This window comes from Drosophila elegans, unplaced genomic scaffold (genome assembly GCF_018152505.1).
Source record: "Drosophila elegans isolate 14027-0461.03 unplaced genomic scaffold, ASM1815250v1 contig_476, whole genome shotgun sequence".
In the NCBI taxonomy this organism is placed as follows: domain Eukaryota; kingdom Metazoa; phylum Arthropoda; class Insecta; order Diptera; family Drosophilidae; genus Drosophila; species Drosophila elegans.
Window position 1 is genome coordinate 13,693,995 of NW_024545863.1, and position 25,378 is coordinate 13,719,372.

General features: G+C 41.2%; 1 protein-coding gene across 2 annotated transcripts in view; it reads right to left on the bottom strand.

Annotated features, from left to right (window-relative positions):
- LOC108148304 (homeotic protein Sex combs reduced) overlaps positions 1–24,510 on the bottom strand; it is a 30,046-nt gene extending 5,536 nt beyond the window's left edge. Inside the window, exons 1-2 of one of the 2 annotated variants that reach the window (XM_017275285.2) lie at positions 24,092–24,510; positions 14,965–15,968 (exon numbers count right to left, since the gene is read on the bottom strand). In XM_017275285.2, the coding sequence (XP_017130774.1) occupies positions 14,965–15,934 (970 nt within the window). In that variant the 5' untranslated portion in view covers positions 15,935–15,968; positions 24,092–24,510. Of the gene's footprint in view, positions 1–14,964; positions 15,969–22,330; positions 22,946–24,091 lie in introns of those variants that run through there. The other variant, XM_017275286.2, reaches the window with a different exon arrangement.
- Positions 24,511–25,378: the final 868 nt, after the last annotated feature.

A 25,378-nucleotide genomic window follows, 5' to 3' on the forward strand; every position in this document is an offset into this window, starting at 1 on the left:
TTCCTTTAAGTCAAAAACTTCAATAAATAAAGATGATTTAGACAGTATCTTTAATTCCTTGAAAATTATATTGAATAAAGCTTATTTTTCCAAATAAAGCCTAATTTTTACAATTAACTTGTACAATTAGTTTCCCAGAAAACTGAACCGATTCGCTTGCAAATGTGACATCCCTTCTCTCCACTCATATGTCTAGATCAACCCCATCATCCCAAATCGTCTTCCTCCAAAGCAGATCACCGTCACTGGCATCATCAGCCACTAATTCCCACTCAGATTTTGTTTGATTTCCGACTAAAGATCAGCAGACATCCGCAACCCGTTGAGTCCCCAGCCAAGTGTCAACACTACGGTCTCTGTTAGCCCTTCCTCTGAGCATATTTTTCCTTATTTTTTGGTTAACTACATGCGAGTTAGTAGCGCATCGCTGTCGTCATGGCCAGGCGCAATATCTAAGGCGAAAGCCCCAGTGAGTTGACAGGGCAGAGCACCATCCGAAAGCAGCCCCATCGTATCCAACGGCACCTGGCATGTCATATCACTAGTGCTTATATCACTTGCCAGAGGACAGGAGGGGGGGGCATGTGAGGGGCCAGATCTCTTGACAGCGCCAATGAGCGAACATTCGAAGCGTTTTACAAGTTTGTTCCCATTTCCCTGCCACCTCAATGGGATGGGATGGCATGGGGATGCCAGCGCACTGTATCTCTGTCTGGGTCTGGGCATTTGTGAAATACTATATAGACATATTGGATTTTGCATGTACAAACATATATGTGCACATATTTTCGAGGCAGAACGCCCCAAGAATGAAGAATCAGCTTGTGTGTGACTTCTTTGTGGCGTTGCCTTAGTACTAATACCCTTTTCTCGGGCAGTGAAATACTACCTACTTTGTGTGTCAGTCTGTTGAATTGGTTTTATGTTTTAAATTTATATCAATTAAGTGATAATTTAATGTATATCTAGACCAATAATAGTCTTAAGCTTTTTTATGTTTGCCAATATGTACTTAAATCTTCTCATCACACTTTAATTTTCTTTAACTAATAGTGGGGAATGGTAATTGAATCACTGCCACTAAAGTGTATTGACACTTCGACTTGACTGCGAGCTCCCTTCATTGTTGGTCATTTCATTTGCATTTCACGTAAGATGACGTCAAGTGTACTGGGCTAAGAGAGCTTTGCTGACAGCCGCTTAACATATCAGTTGGAAATTTGAAATTTTTGGTGCATCCCATTTCGGCCTGCATGCAAAAATCTGTTTCAGAATTTATTAAGTGACGATCGGAGCTCGGAACTTGGAGCTCCTGCGATCTCAGTGTCAGCGGGATCGGTTCTGCAATTCAAATTGCCATTGTCTGGCCGGGATGTTCGGTTCGATGTTTCGTCTTTATCTTTTTGCATACTCCTCGATCGTCCTGTGATTGACACGAGATTAGCATACATGGTAGTGGCCCGAGCGAAGTCGATTGCAGGCAGGTTCAAAGTTAAGCTGAAAACCTTTGGCGTAGGTCAGACACCAGTATCTTTCGAGCCGAAGTTTAATTGTTTTCTGTTTGCCGCGTCGCAAATAGAAATAATAAAGAAGAAAAAAAACGACTAAAAGATACTTGCGGCTTGTCACAAACACTTGTACCGGTCATTTGTCAACGGTCTGGCGTCTGGTCAGGCGAAAAAAAAAATACAACACAACGACTGAACATCGTCATCGTAATCAGCAACGTGTGCGGCACTCCAAGATCCCAGCACCTGGGATCGGATCGGATCCGATGGAATGGGCTGGGATGGCATGGTAGGGAGCACGATCATCTGGCGGCCTCAGTTTTGATTTTATCGTGCAAAAACAACTTTGAACTTGTTGCACTTTTTACAGCGAATTGTAAAGCTTACACAGAGAAAAAAAACATAACACCGTACTGTTATCTCAATGCCACTCAAGTCTATATATATTAAAGTGTTTGTTATGCTGATTGGCAAAGGGAACATATGAGCATCTCGACAAATATAAAAATATTTTTGAGTGTTAAGTTCACCAAATAGATAATTACTGATATTTTTTTTCTGTGCAGATTTGCTGAGTCAGGTTGATGTCCATCAGGACAGGCCATAAATCAATGCACTTCCGATCATCGCAGCGGCTACTTAAGGGCCTGTGGCTAATGAGTCGTTTAACCAATAACCATTATCAATGTCACAATTTCAGCCGCAGGTCATTACTCATAGGAAGCGAGCGAGTCGGGAATTTGGTCACAAATTGAACTAATTAAACACAACAAGTGATCTTGGCTAAGATCGCATGAATTGACAAGGAATTCGGAGCAGTTTTGCGGCTCTCTGGAAACTAAAGTTCCCTCAAATAAGTTTCGAACTCGAACGAACAGATCCAGAAATAAATCAGACAGAGGGCAGAGGTGCCACGCTTGAGGTCTGCTGGAAGAGATAAATCTTGGACCCTGGGACCGATCGGCACGGAGGGATATATGGGATATATGGTATGGGAATGCAGATGGAGGAGTCAAAAGGGCCGCCACGGGGACATGTGCAGCGTGCGGGTTAATTTCTTTCGGAAAAAGAAAATTAATCAAACATGCGGTCGCCGGGCTATCCGAGCATGTATCTCATGCCTCTCTATTCGGCAGGCTGTATCTTCGCCGAGCGTTGCATTCCTTAGGTGATAAATGATGCTGCCCGGCGGTTTGACTCACATTGTGTGTGTTATTTTTGGGGGCAGGCGACAAATGATGTGACATTTGTGATAATGAAAGTGTTGCCGTGGCCTCCACCCACTATGTGCCATTCAGCACGCGCCGGACAACAGGTGTTTTGGTGTCCATCGATGTCCACGGACCATTAAAGCGCTATTAAATCGTAGTCACAACTACTGTCTGCCGTTGTCTGGATGTATTTGTCACACCCTGGGAAGGGGGTGAGGGCATGGGAATTCCCAAAAAAAGAAGCAGGATCTTGATCATTAATCACAATTCAAATAAAGGAAGCGCTGCAGTCACAGGATGGTGGTCAGAAAAATGGCAAGAATATTAAAAACACTCCAAGAAATGGGTTGCAGCCAATTTCTTGGGGCCTCTGGGGGGAAACTTTTTGTATTGTTTCTTGTTTTGCTCGGCGGTGCGAATTGTGCGTGGCCTTGCCCTGCTCCCACCCATTTACAAACCCACTCCCCTCCTTCAGGTTTTTGGGCATTCGCGTGGCTGCCTTTTGCTGGGTTTCGTGAAAAATGGAAATTATGTCAAGAAGTAAATTGATTATTTCGCTTTAAAGCATTTTTCAATTTATATTCCGTGTTTGTTGTCAACACGAACACATTCAGTTTCGTCAGCCCGACAGCCGCCACAATGGCCAGCATTTTATTTCCAGCTCTTTTTTTCGCCGTTTTCTTCACTTACTCGAAGGCACTCGAGTGAAATGACATCATGTGGCAGAAAGCTCTAATTCTCGACTTCTCAGGCAACAGCTGATGCGGTTCGTTGGCAAATTGAACGATCTAAACCTTGAGGGTTCACGGGGTGAAATCGAAGACGAAGGGCGCCTTTGCTCAGATGGAGCAGCATATGGTTTTCTAGTTTCCGGTGCTAAAGATTCTTTCCGCCTAACATTGCAAAGTAAACCATTCAACATGTTTAAGGAGCGGGCTGAATACGGGCTAAGCAAATTGTATGTAATATTTAATTTACAAATTTGCTATTACGCCCTGGCACCTTTACATAATTTAAAAAAGAATTTACAAATATCGATTATGTTTGGTCACTGCTAAAAAATTGTACACATTTTTTTAATGATTATATATATATATACATTTCATTTAAATAAATAAACTAAAAGTTCTATGAAACTTTAATTTATAGGTCACTTAGAAAGTGTTAAAATTTTAGAAATATCCGCCAATCTTTTATAGGTTACAAAAAAGTTTTAAGTAGTATTTCTTTTGGCTTTTCTTTTGCAAGTTGCTTACAAATTACTCCAGAAAAGTATGTTTTTGGACTCCTTGATTAAATTGAAATATATTAAAATTAAATTTAAAGCTGTTTACAGTGTTATAAGAGCTACTCTTTTAAAATCCTTAAAAAAATTTGAACCAATCTTGTGAAAGTAGAAATGAAATGTGTTTCAGTCGTCAAATACAATTTAAAGCCCGCGATTTCGAGCTTAAAACTTAATAATGACTTTCTCTCAGTTTTGAACTCTTTATTCCTCCCTCCAACGAATTGCACCAATTAAGCCAGCCATCGAAGTCAACCTGTTGATTGGACACTCAAGACTTAAGTGCTTTTCGGGGGATTAAGTCAGGCAAACGCCCCCGAGAGACACGTGACGCCCCCGACCAACCCTCTCAACCTGCCCCAGCTCCAACCCCTCTCCCCTTTCCTGGCCCCGGCAATAGACAATCAACCCTTGGAGAGCTTTCCACGCGAAGAAGTTTCCATAATTGTTTTCAATTCGAGACAGTTGCCAACCCCGGACACCATCCTTCAATCCTCAGCGGTGGCATAATGAGCTGGGTAACAAATTATGCCGCTTGTAGCTTGTATTGTGTTGAAAATATAATAAATGAATTATCTGCATAATTAATGAGCTTTTAATTTTTAATGGCGCGTCGCAGGCTCCCAGGGTCCAAGCTGGCAAATGGACAGAGCATAAGCCTCACCGAGGAACGGTGGAACCGTGCGATTATCAGGCCGCCAGTATCTTTTAGATACAATTTTAATGTGACTTCTTGCAAATTATTTATGCGCGCATTTTCGCTCAGATAATTATCGTTTATCTCTGATTTAAAGAGTTCTCTCCCGCCAGAAGATGCTGAGCATGTACACACATACTACGGATATGGGTACGGGTACGGGTACGGGTACGGGTACGGGTACGGGTATGGGTACGGTTATGGGAGTGTGTTCATGTTCGGATCCAAAATGACTACCTCAGTTAATTATGGGGCTCCCGAGTAGGGAGCGAGCGTCGCGCATGCGCACATAAATTAGCCGGGCTGCGCTGGAAACCTGTTTTCACTTCGTTCGTCTTCCTCCCCGTGAAAAGACCGCGTAAACAGAGATACCCCTCCGGTACCCCCGAAATACCCTGCACCGGGGCACCGGTGCACCCATTTTTAATGAGTGTCCTGTCGTCTGCAGTTGAATGAACGCGCTACAAAATGCGGCATTGTCGTTGTCTGGCTTCTGGAGTTCTCGCTCATTTTCCCGCAGACCCATGATTAACTGCTCGGGGTCTTTGACTGGCGCTGATGACCAAGGAAGGACCTGCTCCAAACCCGAATCCGCGACTCGGTAATCAATCACGGGCACGTTGAAGAATTTTTTCCTCGGCGATTTTGATTTACTCGCGTCGCACTCATTGACTTTCCATTAATAATTTCCTTTGTAAATTGCATCCTGTGGCAATTGTTGTAATTGTGATGAATTCTTTATCAAGGCAAAGTGCGCCGGGAGCGGGGAAGAGGCTACTGTCAATGGCGTTAGGTTCAATTATTTTCCATATTTCTTCCGCTGAGGCTGGGCAATTCATTTGCGATCCATCAGATGGCAGGCCACAATTTGCATTTGGATATTAGCTTTTGCCCCGCGGATTCCCATCCATTTAATTCGCTAGTTGATGGGGTTTTGATTGTGCATTTAAAATCAGTTATCTGATTGGCTTTGGGTTGCATAACAGCAAATCGCGGCAAACAGAATTGAAATTGAGGCATTAAACTTGGCCCGGGTCAATGAGGTTCAGATTAAGTGTTCTACATCGACCATTAGCCGATCTACTTAGGGTCATTAATCAAACGGAAAGTTATATTCAAATTACGGCTAATAGAGCTGTAGATTGTGTGCGGTTTATTTCATTAGAACTCTTTTTGCCGTTCATTGAATAAATATATAAATTTCAGGGCACACTCATTTCTACCGGTTCTTAGCTAAAAATAAGTGTTCAACCCACGGCTAAATATTGCCGCATAGTTAATTAAATGGAAACACAAAACACACAACCGACTCTGGCAAATTAACTTGAAATTTAACTCATAGAGATATAGTGATGTATTTGCAAGCTTCGTTTTTAGAAAACAAAAGTATTCAACATGGCTGCCCCAGCCACATGTCAGAGAAGATGTGAACACGAAAAAAAGCATCGAAAAAGTGAAAAAAGACGCAAATTAAAACCCCAAGCAACGACTCAACGACGGAGGCTGAGACCGAAACCGAGGCTGAGTTGATGAAGATGAAGATGAAGATGGTGAAGTCAGGGCGCGGAACAAGTTTTCAAAACTTGCTACAAAGGTGTCTTTAAAAATCTTTTAATTTCGACTCTTCCCCCCGCAGCCGCTCACCCCTTTTTTTTTTGCTCTTTCGAGCAATGTGCAAATTTGCTGTCGTCAGTGGGGAACTTAAAATGGAGCTGGAAAAGGAGTTCGAACAGGGCCTGGGCGCTGGAAGCTGGGAGTCGCCGCCCGCCTTTTAATGAAGCGCGAAGTGCAGCAAATGTATCTGTATCTGTTACTGCACAAGGAGAAATATTACCCCATTGTGTTTACCTAATCTGATATAAAAAAAACTTTAAGTAAATTACCCTATTAAATGACGACTTAAATATCAGATTAAGAAAATATATTACTTGAAAAATGTTAATTTGATTTAAATATTAATAGTAACGACAACTGGTCGAATGAACGACAAAAGATAAGAACATTTCTGAATTTTGCCCCTGATGTATATAATGCCAAAATAATAAATAAACATAGTTCTCCATCGGAAATAAACTACATTTTTAGTATTAAATAATATATAACACTGAACAAAATTGGAAATATATTGTTATTTTTATAAGTAATTAAACTTTTTTAAATACAGAATGATTTGGTTCGGTTAAACAAAAAGGAAACAGTTTCGCAGACTCATGCACATATATTGTGAAAAAAATATTAAGATTTTAGATAAGTCCAAGGCTCATTGTTCCAGCTAACCAAACCGTCCCAAAATTAAATTTTTCGTATTAAAAATTTAAACTTAAATCAGTTTTAACTTGACCATGTGTAATTTTTTTCGGTGTGTCGATAAGCGTATTGAAAGTGAAGCAAGCTCCAGCCAATGTTGTTTTGGGCCCCAGGGCAGAACGTTGCCAACAAATTGCAATTGTTGCCATTGCATTCGAGCTGTCACTGCAAGAGGGAGACAGCTCTAACACAACTACACACACATACACAAACACACATATACACACACACAGCGAAGAGCCCAAAGCTGACCCTTGAACCCCGCCGATTTTAGCACGCCATAAACAGGAAGAAAGGCCCAGTTCACGGCCTGGTACGAAATATGGCCAGGAAAAGCCAAGTGGAAGTGCCAGACGTTTAAATCGAATTGGCTTCAGGTGGCACACCGGGCAGCCCGGTTTTAATCTGCGAAATGTAAGCCAGTTCGTGGCACGTAGCCGCAGACAGCAGATACATATGTATCTGCCAGATACATTCGCACACGCCCGGACCACGCGTGTAACTCAATTTTCAATGGAGGAGGTGGCAGCACACGTACCTCCGCTTGAGTTGGGCAAAATCCTGGATGAGGTGGGCAGCCCGGGGAGGGGAGATCCCGAACCCGGCTCACTTGTGGGTTTGTCTACTCAGCCAAATAGTTTTGCCGCCTGCATTAATAATTCACAATTTCATCTCGGATTGTATGCGATTTGTGATGGTTTTCGTTTAACTTCGGTTTGGTTTGCTGCCCCGCTCCAAGGTCTGCGGTCGAGTCCAGGTCCCACTGTACCATATTCATAGCCTGTTGCTGGTTAAGTTTACACACAGTGGGCAGCAGGACTCCAAAGTGAGGTAAATGTGGGAGTGGATGGCTAATTTAAGGTATTTAAAGAAACATGTTAAATAAGTGCTTCAGTTATACACAGTCACTTTTATCTGATCAACCTTGTTATTGTTAATTAATTAAATTAATTATTCAGGACTTTAAAGGCTTTAAGCTTTTTTTTTAGTTGATTAAACTAACTAACTAAATGATGGTCATTTGTCCGATATAATTTTTAACAGCCAAATACTATAAGTAGCGAAACTCTTTGCTAGTACCGCAATTGACCATATATTAAAAGTCTTTATAAATTTTCAGAGATAATTTTAGATAACTTGCAGGGGCTCCAGCTGTTTTCCGGGATTTCCCAGATTTAAGCACTTAATATCCCCTCGACACCCACTGTGCTCCGTTCGCTTATCGCCATTGCGTCATTTCATTTAAGTTAATGCGCAAAGAGATTAATATTCTATGCGTATCTCGGCGAAACCGGCCAAAGGAAAAAGGAAAAAGGAAAAGGGGGAAAACGGTAACTGGGTGAGAAGTGGATGCTGGAGAGCTGGAGAGCTGAAGAGCTGGGGATCCGTGGATCCGCGGCCATCTGCAGATGTGCGCCAATTTGCGACTGAATTTGATAAATTCGCACTGCAGCGCTGCCGTGACACTCGGTTGAATTTATGGCTCGCACTTTTTCACCATTCAAATCGCAATTACTTTGCTTGATTCGCAATTTAATTTTCCCCCTCCCCAGCCAGCAATCGAGTATCTGGCAGATATAGTCGTACATATATGCACTGCCCGTTTCAGTGGTTCTCTAAACAATGGAGAAAGAGTAAACATTCTTGGCTGCTGTGCGAGTCCATTAGAATGTCGTATCAAAGTGAAATGATTCTCTGCGAGCTGGGGCCATTTCCTTGCGGTTTTGGTCTCTGTATCTGTATCCGTATCCGTATCTGTATGTGTTCCCGAAGCTGCATCCATAGATGTATCTGTACATTCCCGCTGGCCGCCTGCATCTATCAGCGCCGGCACATCATCAGTCATTAGTGGCGCCATTGTGGGCTCTTTAAATATTGCTGTCTTTGTGGCCGGCGAGTGGCCTCCATTGTTACTGTCTCCCTCGACTCGAGCTCTACTCTCTCCCTTTCCCCAGTTTTATGCGCTTTTATTAACTTTGGCCAAAATGTGGCCGACTGCCACTTGAAGGCATCAATGGGCAACTAAGTTTCATAAACAACAAGCTCTTCGGGCCATCATTCATCTTTTTGTGTGTGTCGAGTTGAAGACGCTTTAAAAGCGTTTTCCTCACCGACTGATTTGGGCTATACGATGAGTGATATTTTTAAGGCAGACAATGCCTTTGGGTACCTATATTTAGAACTGCACAAAAGTTGGCCTACAAACAAATTAATCTAGACGCTAATGAGCAGCTAAATTCACTTACACTAAACTGCACCCATTTTAAAAATGTATAATAAAAAATGTAAGGTTTAACCTAGAAATTTAAGAAGGCGACTTTTAGTGAGTACAATTAATTTTAGATAATACTTTAACAAAACGAAGGCTTAAAAGTTTGATTTAAAATTTGAAAAGATTTAAATGGAAGCTTTAAGCTGATTTAATAATCACCTAAGTAAAGCATCATACGCTTATTCTAAGTCAAAACTAAATCTGTTCAATACCATTGGAATCAAACTTTATATTTGTTGTATGTAGCACTGTGTTATTAGGCGTTGTTCTCTTTTCAGTGCCCGTATCTGCCCAACTTAAAGCCGAATGAATTTCAATTCAAGCAGAGTGACGAGTTCGCTTAGCATCCCTCGAAACTGAATGGGACACCGAGTTCATTAAGAACAATCGCCAGTAAAATACACTCGGCGTTCCGTGTGCCAAAAAAGTTACGCTTGGTGCGAAACAATTCGACAGGCACTTCTGTTTTCAGGCTCCCATTAGCGGCCCAGAATACCCAGAGTCCCCTAATAATAGGTCTCGGCTTGGGCAAGAGCCATCATCGTCATCTGGGAACCGGTGGGGCAGTGGTATAAATTTATGTTCTACTGCACTTTCAGCACCTTGCACTGATGCTGATGCCGGGCATTTTGGTGAGCATTATAAAAATCATTTTCATTTTCGGGGACCTTAGAACGCGCAGAGCACCAAAATAAAAATAATAACAATCATTATGATTAAACGTAGCCATTTGAAAAGTCGTGTTCCAAGTTAATGAAAATGTAATTGGGCAGCGAATGCCGGGCGCGTTTTTCTTCCCGGCTCTGGATCTGCAGGTTCTCCATCTCTGGGTGCCGTCTGAGTTTCTTTTTAATGGGCGGGGGCAGGCGCAAAAGCAGCATGGCGGCAGGAGCTGTAACTGCAACAGCAGGTCCACCAGCAGACAGCGACACCCCAGACCAGAGTCCAGACCATTTCCGAGATCGGGAACACAACCCCAGTTCCGTACACAGCAAAAAATTAACTAACTGAGTGGATTCAAAGTCGAAACGTTAGTCTTAAACGTGATTTTGCGTGGTACAAGTTTTTGCTTTCAATTCTCAAATGTATACAAATAATTTTCTCAAATTTTAAATTAAATTTTATAATTGCAATTAAAAGTGTCATAAATGTCAAAATACAAGAAATTTCTTTGAAAAAATTGTATCCCCCTTCCTAAACTCATTTAATGGAATTTTAAGCAACATACATTCAATTAAATTATTTAGTTGTTGTCTATACTTCAAATTATAGATTTTTAATAAATGAAAATATTAGTTTTATGTTTTTTAATCAGTTGTTAGCTTATGTGAATGTATAATGTTTTATAATAATAACTATAATAACTGAATGCCCAATTTTTTTTCTAAGTTAGGTTTTAGCTTAAAGCATGTCGTTTAAAGTTAAAATCGAGATTAGACAGCTTATTTAACTTGAAAGCTTCCAACATGTCTTATCATGTTGTGGTCTGGAACCTATATTAAACAATTAGAATTATAATGAATCAAAACATTATTATGTTGTTGTTTTTCAAATTAATAATTTTAATTTAAATTTAAATTTTAAGAAAGGGACGCCCATTTATTTCAAGTTATTTTTCAGCAGGTTGCCATTTTATTTTTCAATTTTAAATAGTGATTTTTCCCTCAGTGCATTTCCAGTTTCAGAGGCTGCTGCATTCTGCTGCCTTGCAGCGACCGTCGCGTATCTTGTATCTGGCATTCAACTCGTTTGCAAACTATTAATTTTGTGTAACATCCTGGCATCTGCGGCATCGAGTGGCCAAAGCCTTCGGGTTGAACGGCACGATCGGCAAGGGAAACAGAACTGCAGATATTTGCAATTTAGATTTAGAAAATAGACTTTTAGCTGGGGTAGTGCTTTCCAGCACGTTAGATTTAGTTTCCTGGTGTTTCCATTTTCCGCCTAGCTTCTGTTTCAATTCTTCTGCCAAGTTACCATTATTGACACGATATTCGGTAATTATACGAATTGTATGCAATTTATGGAAATTTTTAAGGCAAAATTGCATGCAAAGTTGAGCATATTTTTATGTGCAATTAGGCACTAACTAAAGGCTGTTGTGAGGCCACTCAAAGGAAAAAACCCACAGATTGTATAAATAAATAACCCACTAATTAGGGAGCGGCCCGCTCGAGTAAAAAAATGTGCATAAAGAAATGTCAACAAATTGTCAATTTGTATAGAAATAACGGGGAGAGGCGATCCAATAGGCATTTGACATTTCGACAGTGCCGTCTGCCAGTCATCAGCAGGTAGCACGAGTGTCTTTCTATCTGTATCTGTTTGCTGTATCTGTATCTGCATCTACGCCAGGTATCCGCTGGCTGCATCTTTTGATGATCTGCTTGGAGCCCTGCCAGCTTCGGTCTTGTCAATTAAAGAACGAATTTCGAATGGCAAACGACTTCACAAGACTGCATGCGATATTAACCAAACATGCAGCTATGCTCATGTGTGTTTATTGGCAGATACTTGATGCCAGGAGCTCTTTAAAAAAGACTCTTTTTGTGAAAAGTTGTTCGCAGAATTTCAGACAGCCTCGTTCTCTTCGAGCCGAAGATGGCGTTTGAGCTGGCGTTTTTTCTTTGCATTATAAAATGGTTGCCACAGTAACAACTTGACGTGATTATATGCCATCAGCCCGGCTCCCCGCCACTCCTCCTACCCTCCCCTCGCCACCCCATCCGCCCCCCCTGCTTCCCGCCTCATGAGCAACATGCACTCCAAATTTGCATAATTGTTAACATGATGTTGCTGTTGCCTTTGCTGTTGCTGTTATTTTTACTGGACTTTAATCAGCGCCCGTTTCCGATGCTACCCTCAAGATTGCCCTTTATTATTGGCGTTTGCGCTGCTTGGCACCTGCAACAACGTTTTTTAATAGTAATTCTTAGTTCGGTTGCAATTATAAAAAATCCTGGACATGCCAACACACCCATCTGAAATTCTAATAAAGACATTTGCTGTCGAAAATTAAGTTGTGTTCTGGGACGATAAAGCTGCCAGCTTAATTGCTCGGCAGGCTGTTGACTCTTCGGCTCTTAAAAAAAAGTGGGCGTGGCTTTCTGCAGCTACAACTAAAGTTATTGCAATCTGCAATATATCTTACCGTCAGCTTATCTACAAAATGCTTTTTGTTATAACTAAAGCATTATCTCACCTTTAAAACTGATTTATCATAATCATAATACAAGACATAGTTCTTTCCAACCATATAAATTGCTATTCTAATATAGATACAAATATAGAATTAAATTCGAAGCTATAGTTAGATATAACTGTTTAGTCCCAACGTAATACAACTCCAAGAGCAACTATTGTTGTAGCTGTATCCAGAAACTATATAATTATATCTAAAGATATAGCTATAGATGGCTGCCTTTCACATTGCCCTCAACCGAATATGATTAAGAAAGTAATTAAATCTCGGCGATGCATGAAAACTCAAGGAAAATGGCAACGCCAGACGGAGATGCCAAGATCCACGAGATACATAATTTCCTGCGTTTAATTCTGTGAGTGCGTCTTTTGTGTGAGCTGTGCGAGTATCTGTAGAAATGTATCTGTAGCTCTGAGCCCATTTCATTCATGTCTCTTCCAGGCGAAGTTCATGTTCTTCATTACCGCGCCCCGCTGCAATCAATTTCTTCCGCGCTTCCACTTGCTGCAATTTGCATAACAGATACTCGCCGTTCTTGTTGTTATTGTTGTTATTGCCCGGCTGCCATGAGTAACAGATACATAAATAATAACAATGTGCCCCATTGATTGGAACCGAGCAGGGAACGAGTTTTCCCGCACACACGCTCGCGAATCGAAATGGAAAATCAAGAAAAGTTGTTAGTCAATACGTATCTGTATCTGCTGACTTGTTGGCAGTCCGACTATCTATAAATATGCAGTTCAGGCGGCAGCACATCAGCGTCTCTTTAATTGGCTGACATGTTGTGATTTGGGGTTGTCAAGTGGCAGTTGAAATGCAAAATGCAAGCCAGCAATTAAACTTTTCATCGAGGAATTCACCAATATTTATTTTCAGCATTGAATAATTTCGCTTGCCATTTGGTTATACTTCAATGAGCTAATGAGCGGGGAATTTGATTTATGAGCCACCAAGATAAAACCGGCCAAAAATTATTTCCCAAAACCCGAATATAATGATTTATACGTGGACAAAAATATTTAATTATTTTTTAGCCAAAATAACAAACGAGCTGCAGGTAAGATTGCAGCCAGGTAGATCCAAGCAAATGTCAAACTATTTGCAACGCAATTAATCTCCCACAACCGCCGACTAGTATGAAGAATCATTCCAATAATTTGATTAAACTTGCGATCCCCAAAACGGCATCGTGAGTTGCCCCTTCGATGGGTCAGAAAAGGTGGAAAAATTGGAGAATCCGAAGGAATCGGGGGGGGTGGCAGAAAGAAAAATCTGTGTGCGCGCCAGAGACATGATGAAAAATCACTGAACAATTTTTCGTTCACAATTTTCCAGCCCAACAAATTTCGGGTGGAAATTTGTTCGGTTCAATTTAAATATAAACCGAGCGAGGTGCTGAGATTTATATCAAGCCACAGTGGCCGTATCTTGTGCATCTGTATCTGTCTGGCTGCAGATGTGTCTGTATCTGCGGCGGTATTATGAGTTATTGTGGGAGTCAGACGGCCTTAGCTGCGGGATCGGATCGTTTCACGTTTGTTTACAATTTTCACGAGCTACGATTTTCGCGGTCGAGTTTTTCACGCAGCGTTTCCCCTTTTCCTTCGCCACGAAACTGGAGAAAAATCGGAGAGCGTAAGTGCGAGGGAAATGTTGTTATTGTTTATGTATTTTGACAAGATTCCCCGCGCGCACTGTTTGCCAGACAATTTGGTGCTAAGCACTCGGCAACACTTTCTGCCCAATGAATATTGCTGGCTAGTTGCAACACCCATTCCGAGTGAGTGAGCCAAGTGTCTCGCAGAAGTGGTAATGAGGGCTGGATGAGGTATCGATTGAGGTGAGTTTCTCGTAAAATATTCCGCCGAGGATGATGATTTATGGATCTCAATTCCAGCTAATTCTATCATAAGTGGCTGTGAGTCAGTTAAGTGATACAGCACATTATTAAAATTATTAAAATAAATGAGCTGAATAACTAATTTACTTCTAAGATAAAAAGTTTCGTTGGATTTCAGAATTTTAAATATCGGTTTATTTACAACGTAAAGCTTTATTTGATTTTGATTTGAATGAAAAGTAATTTTAAGTTTTCTCCAAAAGAATTATAATTATTGTGAAATCTACTGAAACAATATATTTTAAAGATGACAACGGTTATGCTTAACATATCGCAGCTTTTGAACTCTTCTTTTATTTTATTTTTTTTTATTTAATTAAATAAATAATAACATTAAATGCTCGAACATACTCAAAATCGTGTCAGTGCCTATTAAACAACTCTTAAAGCTAACATCACATTGAGATAGTTCATTTGTGCTGCAGCCCAACGATGTGAACTCATATCAACTTTCTTTGAGAGAATACAAATTTAAAGCTTTATAAAGACATTAAAAAACCCGGGCCTGGTAAACAAATAATTAAAAATACCTATTCCCCAACTATTAATACATGAAATTAATCTGAAATTAGTACTCACTCGTTCCGAGATGCACTCGCTTCATCCACGGATATATCTGCGGCGGGTTCTTCTTTCCGTTGCCGCTGTTCTGGCTGCTGCCCGCCTCGTTGCCGCTGTCACTTTCGGAGTCCGAGTCGCCGCCACCCGGACTGTGCATCGGGACATTGACGTTCCCCGGACCGCCGGGTACTCCGGATCCGCTGTGGTTGTTGTTCAAGCTGGCAGCGGCGGCGGCGGCCGCCAGACTTCCGCCCAAAACGCCCTTGTTCAGCGATCGGGCCACGCTCTCCACCACCGAACTGGGCGACAGCTTTGGCGATATATCCCTGGTGGACAGATCCTGCGGACTGGCCAGCGACTGGCTGTTGTTGTTGTTGTTGCTGTTGGCGCTGTTGTTGTTGTTGTTGCTGCCGGGAACGCCCCCACCCCCGCTGCCGCCCGGCGTCACAGGATCGTTGGCGTACTTGCAACTGATGTTGGCCTGCTGCTGCTGCTGCTGTTGCTGTTGCGGGTGTTGCTGCTGGTTGGCGAGTTGCTGCTGCTGCTGGGCAACAACTGCTGCCGCCGCATGGGCATGTTGCTGCTGCTGTTGCTGTTGCTGCTGCTGCTGCTGCTGCAGGAGCAATCGCTGCGGCTGTAGCTGTGTGTAGTCCACCATATCGGGGTTTCCCTGTCCGCCGTAGGCCGCCTGGTTGGCGTAGTGGGCCTGCGGTGTGTTCGGGTACAGGTTGGGCGTGTAGGCCGCCGCGGCCGGGAAGTAGTCGTTCGCACCCGGAGTGGCCGCCCCCGCACTGCCCTGACCCCCGTTGGCCCCGCCACTGGGCACCACGCCCCCGCCACCGCTACCGCCCGCCCCGCCTCCACTGCCGCCCGCACTCGAGTTGCCCGCTCCGGGGTGATTCTGCTGCGGATTCATCTGTTGCGGATAACAGGAGGCCAGCGAGTTGACGAACTGGTACGAGGACATCGCGAAGCAGTCGGGATCCATTCTGAGGCCAGGGGTCCAAGTGGTGGATTGGAGTCTGCAAATTGGATGGATGAGGATTAGAAACGAGATCATTCGGTAGGGATTCAATAGTTTAGAAAGTTTATGAAACTAAAAGTGCAGATATAAGTAATTTTAAAGAAAAGTTTTATTAATTACAAGTTCTGTGATTAAATAAGATTTTACATTATATAAAGCAATTTAATTGCTTGATGTTCTTTAGCTACGAATCTAATTATTATTGTTTTCACCTCCATTATTCTACATTGAATTGACTAAAGTCTTAGTGTATAATAGAGGGTTAAGGTTACCACAAAATAAATACGCTTTTATTAGTTTACACTTTCTGCTTTGAGATCTCATTCAGCGATTGGCAACATTGTATCGAAGAAGCTGCGGGGGACTAAATATTTGCATTTAACTAAAGATAACTTGAATACAAGTCAATTTGTTGACTCCCACTTAGTTGCAAAAGGGCGGCGAAAAAAAACGCTGAACAAACCCTGGAGATAAATATTATTCCAAGTTTTGAGATGAAATGAAGAGAGCTAATGATTAAGAGCAAATATATTCTGATGTCTTCAATTTAATAGTTTGCAAGCTTTTAATTAAAATCAACGCATATATATCGACATTGTATCTATTTTCTATGTGGTAGCTCTAGGAAAAACAAGCATTAAAATACCAGTTAAAACGGAGAGTTAGGAAATACGTGGTCGGTGTTTTAAGTAAATGAAACCCAAGACACTGTATCCGACTCGCGCCTCTTGATTGGTTCCTCCCTCGAAGTGTTTCTTCAGCCGCTGATAATTTCACTTGCCTTTACTTGGTTATTATTATTATTACTTTTAGAACGGTAAAGAGTCGGGTTTTTTTCTGTGGTGGAGAGAGCTGGGGCTGCCTAAGCATGCAATTTAGCGAGCCTGGCCATCGAAGTGGATACTTTTCGTATGTATTGGAGCTTTTGGCCGTGGAATGCCGAGGGACCGCCCACTCTTCTGGACACACTTGGCGGAAACTTCTTGCGGCTGCACTTGCTGGCAAGACCTCCTCCCCCTCCCCCTCCTCCTCTTCCTCTTCGTCTTATTGCAACCATCGCAGATACTGCAGTCTTGGTCTTGGGCATGTTTGTTCAATGGCGGAAAACTCGTATTCTCCGCTGCGCAGATAGCAAACAAAAGCAATGACCCTCCGCTTCGAAAGGAGCTGAAGGAAAGGAGCTCTCGAATCGCCCCAGAGCCGAAAAAGTGCAAAAAGGCAATAAGGCAAAAGAGGCCAAGCGAGGCCGCTGCACATGAACATGGCCAAAAAAAGTACAACATCGAGATGGCAATATTACTTTACTCCATCGAAGCATGAATACCCTTGCAGCTAATCAAAAATGGGCTATTGTCAATGGCATTTAATAAACATATAACAAAAAACACTCGTTAATGTAAAATGTTAAAAAATTGAATAGAGACCTTTAAAATCGGGTTAAAACAGGAACAGGTAAACAAAGTGAATATAGTTATTGTCCCAATATAGTTAGATATTTTTTTAATTTATTTTTTTATTGTGTTTAATTCCTTACATATTGGATAGCATTTGATATATCAAAGTGGATAAAATGTATTTTGTTAAGCACTATAAACTTTGAAGCAAAGAAACCAAAATGTTGTTAAATAAATATGGGAACACCCATTCTATCCTCTTGAAGGGCATTAAAATAAGCAACAACTGCGGAGCACCGAGAACATTGGCCAAAAACAATGCAACCAAATGCACACCCCGCACTTCCCTGCCCTTATTTGTGGCTTGAAACCAATAATTTTGATTCAGTGGGCAATTTAACCCTTTAGCATGTTGGCCAAATGAAAGGAGCTCTCAACTTGGGCTTAAATTAAAACGCCGTACGCCATTCGAAACTGGCCAAGAACCCAAGGAGCGAATGCTCAACTTTGGACAGAGATTTATTTGATGAGCAGGGTTCTCGGGGAAAATGCAACAAAAAATAAAAATTAAGGAAATATTGTAAACTTGCCTTAAGGTCTCTGCCCCTCCCTCTACCCTCTACTCTCCACTCTCGCCGATCTCCACCGATTATAGGCTTTAAGGCCGGGGTAACGGTGCTTTGGAGAAAACCATTTCGACCTGGCAATATGAGAATTATAGTTGTAGACAAGCGCCCGTGTTTAAGCCAAGCCGAACAAGGCCGAAATCAGCAAAATTATAGGATCAGCGTCTCTGGCTGACTTTGAACCTTTGACTGGCAGATATTTGAACAACCTAGGGTCGAATCGATTTGGTGGCAATTCGAATGGAAGCGATGAAAATTGATTGGGTGAAAAACTACAATTTTGAAGCAGTCAAAGTTGGCAAGCTAACCTAATGAAAATTGATTCGAACGTTTAGTACAAACATTTGTTTTTACACAACAGACTTTTTGATTTATTCAATCTACTTGCTGGAAAATAAAAAATCTAATACGAGCCGTAAGTCATTTTCACTTAATAATTTTCAAAGAATTTATTTTATCTTATCGTTTACGCTATTAAAATAAAACTTAGTTAAAGGTATATTACTCAAACTAAAATTTTGTAAAACAATTTAATGTTTTCTTCTTATCATTATTCGTATGCAGTTGCGTTATGAAAATCAGACTAGAGGCGTCTGTCGATTTCCTGGTCACTTAAGGGCAAATTAAAAATTCCAAAAAAATGTGAGAGGGGAAGAGAAACAGAAGCCATAAATTAAACGAATTTTGAAAATTGTTTTCCAAACAGTTTGAAACGGCGCTGAGGCGACAAGCGGTTCAATTGGTGTTAATTAAATCCATGAATAATAAAAACGCCGGCGAATTTTGCGGGCTCCGAAAGAGACGGGGAAACCAAGGGGAGACAGAGAGGGAAAGATCAGACGTTGTCTTAGATTGGCGATCGTCGGTCGAGCTCATAAGAAAGCCATAAATTACGGCAATTCTTTCGGGCTCAGCGACATTTTGGACTCGGGCAACCGAGTTTTTCCTTTGTTTCTCCTCTGTTATATAAACAGTTTTAATATGCCCTCAAATAGGAGTGAAATTTCTCCTTTGCCCCGATACTTAAACCGCAGAACGAATTTCCTTTTCCCGGCCTCGGCGTTTTCCATTTCACATTGCCACAGGTAGGATCAGATCCTAAAAGATCCAAGCTAAAGGGGAGGGAAAGAGTCAGAGTGAGAGTAAATAAACAGCAATTGAGTTGCACATGCGTTTGCCGATGCCATAAATCAATTTGGGGAAATATTCCAGGGCGACAGCTGAAAAGGGTTTTCTTCCCCGAACTTCATTCAAGATATTGACGTTATGTTTTCGGGGGTTGGGGGGTTTGACTTTTCGAAGCATTCCTTTCATGAACAAGGGGCTGAGCATCTGCCCAATTAAGATGATTAACTTTTGCATAATCGATAATTACCATTTTTGGGAGGTGATGGGATTTGAATGTGAGGAATGTCTGAAAAATGTTGGTGCGAAGAGCTTTAGCTTTTGACTTTAATTAAAATATTATTCCAAACAATAAAAATTTTCAGGGAAATATAAAACAGATCTTAAAGCTTTGCGTATGCTCACAATTTTGTGCATCTAATGTAAAATTTCAATTAAAACTTATTTCAATATAAATGCAGAAAATTAACCTACACAACTTAAGGTTTTGTTAAATATCTTTAAGCCTTTGCAACTTTTACTTTTACTACTTTTACCTAACTATAAACAACTTTTACTTATTCAAAGCCCAACTTCTTAACGTCTTAAGACTCTTCTTAACCGCCCATTGAAGGAACTGTCATCCATTTCTGAGCACTCCATCATCGTCATCATCTACGCCATCGGCCCAGAGGCCACCATCTTAATTATGAGGCGAACAAAGCACCCAAAGCAGTTATTTCTCCTACAAATGTCGCCCGGTCTGGCTGTTTGTCGTCACCATCACGGATTTTGTACCCAAACGAGCCCTGGCCATAAATCATAATTTTTAATATTTGTTGTCAACAGGGACGTAGCTTGTGTGCATGTAAACACGCCGCTCTAGAACCTCATTTTGCGGTACGCACGAGTACAAGTCTCAAAAAAAAAAGGTAAAAATAAACAGAACAAAAAAAGATGAATAAAGGTATTTGCGCACGCGCAGTCACACTCATTGGCAAAGCTTGTCGTCCCGCTCACACGCCGATCTACTGGCCTGTGGGGAAGCGAGAAGGGAAGAGACTGTGTGCGGACCCATTAAAAAGTCATAAAAATTTGTAAGCACCTCATAAAAATAGTCATAAATATTATTCCTCTTCATCTTTTTGTGCATCTCCTCTGCTGCGGCAACCCTCGTCACAGTTGCTGTTTGGTGTTTGCGGTTTGGTTGTTTGTTTGTCATGGCTCTCATAATTTTTATGAGTTCTCCAATTGTTTTCCCCGACTAAAAACCAATCATCGATTTCGATCCTCACTGCAAGCGGCCATTTGTGGCTCAGTCTGTCATCTCATCTCCGCTCTGATAATTTACGATCTGTTGCGCAATGGTCGAGTCGGAATTATCATCACAGTAGTCCTGTTTTTGGTCAAGGACATCTCAATTGTGTAATATATTATGGTTTGGCTACTGTTCAGAGATAATCCTTGTCAAGTGGGGTGGTATAGTGATTATTATTGGGAGCTATTCTTCTGATTCTTTCTTAAAAGATCTTAAAGATACTTAATCATTTTCACACACAGAAATATTAAAGTGCAAGCATTTCTTGGCTTGAGTAAAAACATATTTAACAATTCTTGGAACTCTTATAAATATTAATAGAAAAATTAAAGAATGACTGCAAATATGACGTTCGAAGCATTTGTTTTTCTTTATCTTGTTGTAGACATGTCGTTTCCTGACAAAAATGTCTGCCGTTTTTGCAGCCAATAGATCAACGACTTTAGCACAAATTTTCAGCTCGCGTGTTTGCGATTTTGATTTATAAATATGAACAAGTAGAGTTGATATATTTGAGGAGGGTGTGGAGGGCGGGGAGCTGGGGTTGGAACGTGATGAATGTCTCCGCCAGGCGCAGGCCAAATAAATTACAGCGCTGCAGAAGAGGCACTCGAAGAACTTTGGACTGGCCTGTTCCCTCCAATTAGCTATTTGGAAATGGGATTCGGAGTGGGAACGTTACTGGGTCTACAACTGTCTCAGTGTTGTGCCCACATTATGCAATCGAGGCCCAGCACTTTGATCTTGGCCCACCCTCGGCGAGCTGGTCGAATGCGAATGAAAGTGACCTACATCAAGTGGAATTTCTTCCACTTACAGCACATATGTGAGGCCCTGCCGGGACGAGGAATGCTGCCCAGGAGCAGCGTCTTTACTCGGTCATTGGCGAAGTCCCCTTGAGTTCCAGACTAGTGCGTCCGTCTTCTTTTTATTTTACATAATTTCAAGTTCGCCCCATGGCGTCTTGGCCAGCATGGGCTCGCTTCCCCGGACAGGGGCCAAGCCTATATGGTTATAATACTTCTTCATCCCTACTCGGGTTAGGTATATAACGCTATGTGCCTGGATTAGCCTTCTATATGCGCCGCTTGTTAGGCATTTTTCATTCGCTGTGACATTTCGCCTTTGTGCCTCTTAATTATTTCAAAAGCGGCTGCATTTCGTTTTAATGAAGTGAAAATTCCTTGCGTTGATACCGCACACGCAACCCAATGAAAAATTACTAAAACACACACCGAAAACCAGAAACAAAGGCCAAATATAAAGAAAATATATACACAGTAGATTCGGGGTTCGGTTTCGGGCAATACAAACATATTTTATTGATTTATAAAGATGAAATTACTTGGCTTGGAATGCCTTTTATTATTCAGCGTAAGCAAATGAGTAAGTCAAAGAAAAATAGCCCAGAGCATTTTGATATTTGATTTGATATTTGATTCTTTAAGCAATAGACCTAATTAAAATGTATTGATTATAATTAATGAGTACTATTAATCCATTATATTATTAAAAAAAAAATTAGCCAAAAAATGTTAACATTTTTCAATTGTTATATAAATTTCCACTAAACACAAATATAAATAAGGTACAAGGATTTATTAACATATTTTATTTATAAACGTAATGGTATTTATTTTATTTTAAATGAAATTTTAAAATATAGACATTAGAAGGTTTTAATCAACAGTAGAAGGTTTTATGTTAAAGCTGTTTGGATTAAGAGTCAATGGTTTTAATTAATCATTTGGCTTAATATCTGTTTCATTTTTATTTTGAACACATTAAAAAATTCGCACAGAAAAGAAAAAAACAAAAAACTAAAAATATAAAAAATATCCTTAAATTTTTAACACTAGTTTTCACCTGCCCCAAAGTGGTGTATCAAATTTTCCTGTCTTAAAACTCATTTACTCACAATTTCAGTTAGCCGACGGCGTTCACCTTTGGTGAATCGAGTTTGTTTTTAGATGTTTACTGCACTGAACTACGAATTTCACTTGTGCTGAAGGCGGAAACTGCAGTGGACTATCACAAAAGTATAATTGTCACAACCAGCCGGATATCTGGAGAGTTAATCCGCTGGCATCCTGCTGGCAAATTGGCTAGACTTTTGCGTTCTACCTGTAGGTGAGAGTTTTGGATGGTCCTAAGGGGTAATTGGCCGCAAAGGGCTAAGCGACGGATTTGGACGGGTTTTAGTATCACAAGAACACACGCACTCGCGCAATTTGTCACAGATCGCGATAAGTATCTGCGGGATGGTTAAGTATCTAAGTATCTGCGCGAATTTCACGCCGAATTTATTACTGTCCATCAACGCCAGCATCGATGCAAGCACTTTGCAGCCCATCCATCTCTTTCGCTAAAATCGAACAGTATCTGAGTATCTTTGTATCTTTGCGCGGCACAGCTGTTGGATTGTGTAGTTGGATTGTTGAGTTTCAGAGTGTTTGTTTTTTGTTATTCCGGTGTATCCGCGGATACGTGCTCGAAGCGCCAATGTCTCACTTTGACTGCTCGGGCATAATTCAAATATCTGAGCATCAATAAAAAACACACAGATACGCGTACGCGCTGGCTCACTCACACTGGCCCATTCGCCCCGTCCAATTGTATCTGCGAGTACGAGCAAGTAGGGCTATGTGACTATGTATCGCCGACCAAGTGCAGCGTTCATTATTCGAAAAGTGTGCGAGCGGGATGGCAGAGCGGCGCACTGGCCGCCATCTCGCTCGCTCTCGGGCAGCGCAGGCCACTACCTTTGCGGACGCGAAGAACGATTCGAATCAACCGCCAAACCAGAAATTCGTTGCCACAAATTGTATCTCACGGATACGAGGCCGCTGTGTATGTGAGTTCGAAAGAGAGCCAGTTCGAAAAACACCGCTCTCCGCATTTCGAACAAGTTCTTATTGCTCTCACACATACTGTCCGTGTCCGTGTGAGATCGTTGGTCGAAAATACGTTTTCGAACTTCGACTTGACCGAAATTCTTATTGTTCTCACAGACACTGTCCGTGTGAGATCGATTCCGAAGGGGGTACAAATCATAAACATTCGAACTTCGAACTTATACCATCTCCGAACGATTTAGTATTATACTGAGAACATTTATATATTTATTATAAGGGACTTTGGAATAAAAAGACTATCAAAAAATAATTTGGATGCTTGAAATATTGTGGAGTTAAAAATGACAAATATCTTGTTTCCAAAAAATTACCCCAAACTTACTTATATTAGGCATATTATTAAAATATTGTAAAAATGTTTTAATGTAGTCAAATCAATACGCAATACTTTTTTAAAACTGTTGTATTTGTAATATAAGCCTCTTGACCTTTTATGAATATTTTATGCAATCCACTGACTCGACATCCATATAAATACATATTTGTTTTAAACTTTTATAACCTATTTTTCCATTTAACGTAAAATTTATTTTGTAAGCTATAAAATTCCTAACGAATTTTGATAACAAGCTATTTTAAATTTACCATTAACATATGATGTTATGTTAAAAACAAGAATGAAACTATTTTTTTTTTAGTTTCCCTTACAAGCTCAATAATTAGGTTTTAAAGGAACACTCTAAACACCATATAAATATTTTTCTACTTTTCTCTCCTTGTTTTCAGAATTTACTGTTTATTCTTTACACCCAATATTTTCTTACCTTTAAGTAGAGGTTGTGGGCGAAATCCAATCGCAGGATGCGAATAATTTGTGGTAATTCAATAAGTTTATCTGTCAACACTTCACCTTCACTCTTAACTTTGTATTTCTGTGATAATTGTATTTGCCTTTAGCACTGCACTTCAAACTTCCAAGTTATTTGAGAGGGTAATCACTTTTAAATATTATTTTCTGGCTGAGCCGAAATTCCTCTCCTATGTAGAGGAGTCAATGGGTAGAGTAATCGCTATGGGGGGGACCATGGCACCTTGCCGTCGCCAAAGAGCTTTCCATGGAATCGCAAGACTGCCTTTCGAGCGGAAACTTCGCGGATTGCGGCGCGTACGAGTACGAGTACGAGTATCTGAGTATCTTTAGCAGGAGACCGAGCGCGCAGCTTGGCGACTGAAGTGCGCCACGTTCGAATCACGTTTGAGCCATAAAAACCAACAAAACGACCCTCTAGCTGACTTCGTTTGTGTGCGTTTCGAACACTGTAAATCATTCGTGGACCCGGCCAACGGGTGCGAGCGAGAGGTGGATGAGTGCGAATTTTCGAAAAGCAGTCTGTCCCGCCCGCACCCACGGCTAGCTCCGCCCCCTGCCGTGATTTATGCGACGAGGGTGCCACGGCAACCGGCCTATGGCGCTCAAGCTTTTTATTCGCCTCGGCTGGGAAATTGGGAAATGAGGAAAATGGGAAAAATGGGGGGCTGCCGCAGGAGAGGCGAGAAAAAACAGGTAGTTGGCAGCCACTCCAGGACGCATCTGCCCCCGGTTCACGCTCCAGATTAGGCCGAAATCATCCTAGATTAGGCGTCTCGGCCCGCACGTCCCCACTTTATTTGTATTCAATCGTGGCGCTGTTCCGCTAAATCACCGTCACATTATTATTTCGCATTATTATTTTATAAACGTTCCGCTCTGCTCCGCGTTCATTTCCATTTTTATTGGCCGTATTCGAAAATGCAAAGTCTCCTGCTAAAGTTATCCCTCCTTTAAAACGAGCTCGTTGGCAGTTGTCTCTGAATTTAAATTTATGGGTCTGTTTTCGGGGCTCTCGGGTTCATTTGGACTCCAGCCAAGTTCAAGTTCTCATGATTCATTCGGTTTCGGGGCTTAACGATTTTGATTTGTTTGGCTAAATGCCTTAATTAAAAGTCGATTTCATATTTGCTACCAACATTCCAGATTCACATTCAGAGCTGAACAAATGTTGTTTGATTTCGGCGGCATTTGAATTTGAATTTAAATTCGATTGAATGGTTTGTTTCTGTTTTTTAAAGGT